The 5,770-nt window shown below is 50.0% G+C and overlaps 1 protein-coding gene across 1 annotated transcript in view; it reads left to right on the top strand.

Annotated features, from left to right (window-relative positions):
- LOC107115512 (sodium- and chloride-dependent creatine transporter 1) overlaps positions 1–5,770 on the top strand; it is a 57,434-nt gene that overhangs the window by 26,966 nt on the left and 24,698 nt on the right. Inside the window, exons 7-8 of the mRNA XM_015417237.1 lie at positions 2,891–3,003; positions 4,160–4,297. Of these exons, the coding sequence (XP_015272723.1) occupies positions 2,891–3,003; positions 4,160–4,297 (251 nt within the window). The remainder of the gene's footprint in view (positions 1–2,890; positions 3,004–4,159; positions 4,298–5,770) is intronic.

Here is a 5,770-nt window from a genome sequence, read left to right as displayed (position 1 = left end):
CCCTGATAAGGACATCAGAAGAGCCCTGCTGGGTCAGACCAGGGAGGGTCCCTCCAGTCCAGCCTCCCGTCTCACACAGGGGCCAGCCATTCCCTCTGGAGGGCCAGCAACAGGGCAGAGAGGCCGAGGCCTTCCCCTGATAAGAGCATCAGAAGAGCCCTGCTGGGCCAGACCAGGGAGGGTCCCTCCAGTCCAGCCTCCCGTCTCACACAGGGGCCAGCCAGTTCCCCTGGAGGGCCAGCAACGGGGCAGAGAGGCCGAGGCCTCTCCCTTGATGCTGCCTCCTGGCTCTGGGATTCAGAGGATCAGTGCCTCTGAATGTGGAGGTTCCCCTCAGTCGCCATGGCTTGTAGCCACTTATAGACTGATCCTTCATAAATCTACCTAACCCCCTTTGAAAGCTGTTTAGTCCTGTGGGCATCCCACCTTCTGATCCCTCTCTGTGTAAAGTGGTATTTCCTTTTGTCTGTCCTGAACCTACTGCCCATCAGCTTCATTGGATGCCCTCGAGTTCCGATATTTGTGAAGAGGGAGGAAAATGTCTCTTTGCCAACTCTCTCCTCCCTGTGCCTCGTTTTTTAAACCTCTGTCATGTCCCCCCCTTAGTCGTCCCTTTTCTAAACTGAAAAGCCCCAAACGCCTCAGCCTTTCCTCATAGGGAAGGGACTCCAACCCCCTACTCATCTTGGTCACTTTCCTCTGGACTTTTCCCAGTTCTGTGATGTCCTTTGTAAGAGACGGTGACCAGAACTGTGAACAGTGTCACAGAATCGTAGAGTTGGAAGGGACCCTAGAGGCCATCTAGTCCAACCCCCTGCCCAATGCAGGACCAGCCGAAGGCATCCCTGACAAATATTCATCCAGCTTCTTCTTGAAAGCTGTCAACGAAAGGAAGCTACTTCAGGAAAAGATCCCAATATAGGAAAACTGTATCCTAACATGTGACGTCTCTGGTCAGTTTTTCAACTGGTACATTTCAAGAAATTCATGATTTTCTTCTATATGTCAAAACGTTACTGAGAGGAAGTTCCTGATGATTCTACATAGGGCATCTCATGTTCTTCATTTCCCTTCATCTGTTCAGAAGAAGATACCTTTCGAAACGATTGAACATTCCGGAGAGCATCGTTAACAACCAATACAACAACTAACAAGTATTGAATACCCGTATATATGCAGATATATATGCAGATATGCAGACGATACCACTCTAATGGCAGAAAGTGAAGAGGACCTAAAGAGCCTCTTGCTCAGGATAAAAGAGGAGAGCGCAAAGGTGGGCTTGAAGCTCAACATCAAAAAAACTAAGATCATGGCATCCAGTCCCATCACTCCTTGGCAAATAGAAGGGGAAGTCGTGGAAGTAGTGACAGACTTCACGTTCCTGGGATCCCAGATCACCACAGACTGTGACTGCAGCCATGAAATTAAAAGACGCCTGCTACTTGGGAGGAAAGCGATGGTGAACCTAAACGGCATGATAAAAAGTAGAGACATCACCCTGCCAACAAAAATCCGCATGGTCAAAGCAATGGTATTCCCAGTAGTCATGTATGGCTGCGAGAGTTGGACTATAAGGAAGGCCGAGCGCTGAGGAATAGATTCTTTTGAACCATGGTGCTGGAGAAGACTCTTGAGAGTCCCTTGGACTGCAAGAAGATCAAATCAGTCAATCCTAAAAGAAATCAACCCTGACTGTTCCCTGGAAGGCCAGATAATGAAACTGAAGCTCAACTACTTTGGCCACCCAATGAGAAGGGAGCACTCACTGGAGAAGACCCTGATGCTGGGAAAGATTGAAGGTCAAAGAAGACGGGGACGGCAAAGGATGAGATGGTTAGACAGTGTCAGAGATGCAACGAACATGAAACTGAGCAAACTTCAGAGGACAGCGGAAGACAGGAGGGCCTGGCGGGACTTGGTACATGGGGTCGCAAAGAGTCGGACTCGACTGTGTGACTGAACAACAACAACAATATATTTTGTACTCATCTTCAATGCTCCCTCTAAGCTGTGGAGTCTTGGTGAGCAAAAATTCTACTTTGTGAGCTACTGGCATTAAAGTTGTGAGCAAGCGATTTGGCTGCTGCATGAATTGGTTTGCTCTGGAGCCATCCTTCCTGAGCTGAGACAAAAATGTGTGAGCAGGAGGCTAAAAAACGGTGAGGCAGCTCACAATAACTCAGCTTAGAGGGAACATTGCTCATCTTATGTATTTTGTACTTCACGAATAATTTTTGTATTTTGTTCACTTTAATATTTAAAAATTAATTGAGCGCAGTCAGGATACAGTTTTCCTTTAGTGGGATCTTTTTCTGAAGCACTTCTTGGCTGTTACCATCTACTTTAAAGCTAGCGAAGGGGAGCTCACCAGCTCCCTAGGCAGCCGATTCCACCTTTGAACCACTCTGACCGTGAAAAAGTTTTGCCTCATATCCAGCCTGATACCTTTCTGCATGTAATTTAAACCCGTTGCTTCGGGTCCTCAGTTGGCACGGCTCCTTGCCCTCCTCCAAAGGACAGCCTTTCAGATATTTCAAGAGGGCCGTCCTGTCCCCCCTCAACCTCCTCTTCTCCAGACTAAACATTCCCAGGGCCCTTAGCTTTTCCTCGTCGGGCTCGGCCTCCAGACCCCCGATCATCCTCGTCGCTCTCTTCTGCACCCTCTTGGTTTTGCCCATCTCCTTTTTGAAGGGAGGCCTCCAGAACTGCACGCAGGACTCCAGGTGTGGCCTGACCAAGGCAGTATACAGAGGGAGTATACAGTGTCCCATCTGAAGCCGCACCAGAGATCTATACTAGGGCATTACAATATTGGGTGTTTTATTCTCAATCCCTTTCCTAATGTTCCCTAACATCTCTTCCTTCGTCTCTTCCTTTGCCTCCACAGGGCCCGGGCTGGCCTTCATCGCATATCCACGCGCTGTCACCCTGATGCCAGTGGCACCGCTCTGGGCCGCTCTCTTTTTCTTCATGCTGCTACTCCTGGGCTTGGATAGCCAGGTGAGCGGGAGTAGGACTGGGAGTAGACCAGGAGGGACAGTGACGCTGGGATACTGTCCTGAAGCCGGGGGGCAGCATAGGGGTGGTGGTTTGGTGTAGTGGTTAGGAGCACGGACTCTAATCTGGGAGAGAACTGGGTTTGATTCCCCACTCTTCCTCCACATGCAGCCGCTGGTGTGACCTTGGGTCAGTCACGAGTTCTATCAGAGCTGTTCTCTCACGGGCAGTTCTCGAAAGAGCTCTCTCAGCCCCACCTGCCTCACAGGGTGTCTGTTGTGGAGAGAACAGATTTAGAGACCCAACGGCACCTTTAAGACCGACAAAGGTTTATTCAGGGTATGAGCTTTTGTGTGCGCGCACACTTTATCAAATATGTAGAATGGCAAAAAAAAAAAAGGTTCAGACTTATAGCCAGAGAATGAACAGCAAATTAACATGCAACACGTTGATGATCAAGATATAGAAAGTGACACTAAACAACAAGTTAAGGTTATCAGGTCAACAGTTGAAAAGCAGTAAATATGTCAGACTCAATGTTCCCTCTAAGCTGAGCTAGTGTGAGCCAGCTCACGGTTTTTTAGCCTCTGGCTCACACGTTTTTGTCTCGGCTCAGGAAGGACGGCTCCAGAGCCAACTAATTTATGCAGCAGACAAATCGCTGGCTCACAACTTGAATGCCAGCAGCTCACAAAGTAGAATTTTTGCTCACGGGACTCCACAGCTTAGAGGGAGCATTGGTCAGACTAGCAGAGAAATGTCTGAAGGTGTCTTTTCTAATTGTGGGAAGTGGTCTGGGACTCTTCATTCTCTCCCGTCAGGCGGGGAGGGCCCTTGGCCCTACATCCACCTCCCAGAAATGCTGCGACGTCAGCAGACATCCTAATATCCCTTGCATGCATTCAGTATTCTAAGCAATGCTCCCTCTAAGCTGTGGAGTCTCATGAGCAAACATTCTACTTTGTGAGCTACCGGCATTAAAGCCGTGAGCGAGCAATTTGGCTCCTGCATAAATCAGTTTGCTCCGGAGCTCCTCCTCCTCCTCCTCCTCCTCCTCTTCTTTTTCTTCCTCCTCCTCCTCTTCTTCCTCCTCCTCCTCCTCTTCTTTTTCTTCCCTGCCGTGCATCTCACAATCTCCTTTTCTCCCGTCACACCACAGTTTGTGGGCGTGGAGGGTTTTATCACCGGCATCCTGGATTTCTTCCCGGCCTCCTACGCCTTCCGATTCCAGAGAGAGGTCACGGTCGCTGTGTGTTGCCTCGTCTGCTTTCTCATCGAGATGTCCATGGTGACCGAGGTACGGCTGTCATGGAAACCCTGCAGTCGGTGGTGGGGTTTGGCGGGGGGGGGGATGTGGACCGATACGCAGAGCGGACCTCCCGCTTTCTGCTAAAACGTAGGAAGGGGCGGGGGGGGGGGGGAGGCTGGACGGTCGAAAAACCGTTTTGGTGTTTCTTGAGGCAGAAAGTCCAAACGGGTCTCCTTTTCCGTCCCCGCCCCCCCCCCCAGTATGGGGACCGATTCATCCTCCACAGCAAGATCTCATGTCACTGGGGGGAACGTTTAAGAGATGGCTCTTCCTGAAGCAACGTCATGGTGGGGCACTGCCAGTGTTCCCTCTAAGCTGAGTGAGTGTGAGCCAGCTCACAGTTTTTTAGCCTCCGGCTCACACATTTTTGTCTTCACTCAGGGAAGGACGGCTCCAGAGCAAACTAATCTATGCAGGAGCCAAACCGCTCGCTCACAACTTGAATGCCAGGAGCTCACAAAGTAGAATTTTTGCTCACCAGACTCCACAGCTTAGAGGGAGCATTGGACTTCATTTCTTTTCTTTTTATTTATTCGTACCCCACTTCTCTCCCCAGCGGGGTCCCAGAGCATCTTACAACATTGTTCTCTTTTATCTGAAGTGGTTAAGAATGTCGGGCTAGTCTCTGGAAGGTCCAGGTTCGAATCCCTGCTTGTGCCACAGAAGCTCACTCGCTGGGTGACCTTGGGCCGATCACGCTCTCTCAGCCTAACCTACCTCACAGGGTTGCTGTGAGGATAAAATGGAGGAGAGGAGAAGGGTGTAAGCCACCTTGGGTCCCCATTGAGGAGAAAGGGGTGGTATAAAATAAATAAATTAAATAAAGAAATAACCACAGCCCGGCGAGGGAGCCCAGGCTGAAAGAGAGAGCAACTGGCCCGAGATTGACCACTGAGCTTCTGGGGCCGAGTTGGGACTTGAACCCGGTTCTCTAACCACTACACCACTCTGGCACCATGCTGCCTGCCCCCCAGCACTGATTTTCTATCTCCACTGTTTGATCCACGGTGAAAGTCAAGGACAAAGGGGTTGTACCATTGAAGTCATGAAAGCCCTGCTCCTAAATTGATTATTTGTTTAAAATATGTATGCTTTTCGTTATCGCCCTAAAATAAAGGCAGAAAGAACCATATACACCAGTGGTCCCCAGGCTCTTTGGACCTGTGGGCACCTTTGGAATCCTAACACAGGGTGGCGGGCACAGTCACAAAATGGCTGCTGTAGGAAGGGGGGCCAACCACAAAATATTAGGGAACGAATTTTTAAGCCCAGCAGGAACTCATTAGCATAATAGGCCACACCCAACAGCAGAAACTCATTAGCATAATAGGCCACACGCCCCAACATCATGGTTCATTAGCATATTAGGCCACACCCCCATGTCTTCCCTTGACTTGCCCAGTTGCCCCACGGCTGCGGGATGCCTGGCAAGCTGGCCCTTAAATGCCTCCCCGATCCTTC

The sequence above is a fragment of the Gekko japonicus genome, unplaced genomic scaffold (assembly GCF_001447785.1).
Source record: "Gekko japonicus isolate JY-2015 unplaced genomic scaffold, Gekko_japonicus_V1.1 scaffold3568, whole genome shotgun sequence".
Taxonomy (NCBI): domain Eukaryota; kingdom Metazoa; phylum Chordata; class Lepidosauria; order Squamata; family Gekkonidae; genus Gekko; species Gekko japonicus.
Note: the sequence above shows the minus strand (reverse complement) of the source record. Positions and strands in the feature narration are given on the sequence as shown.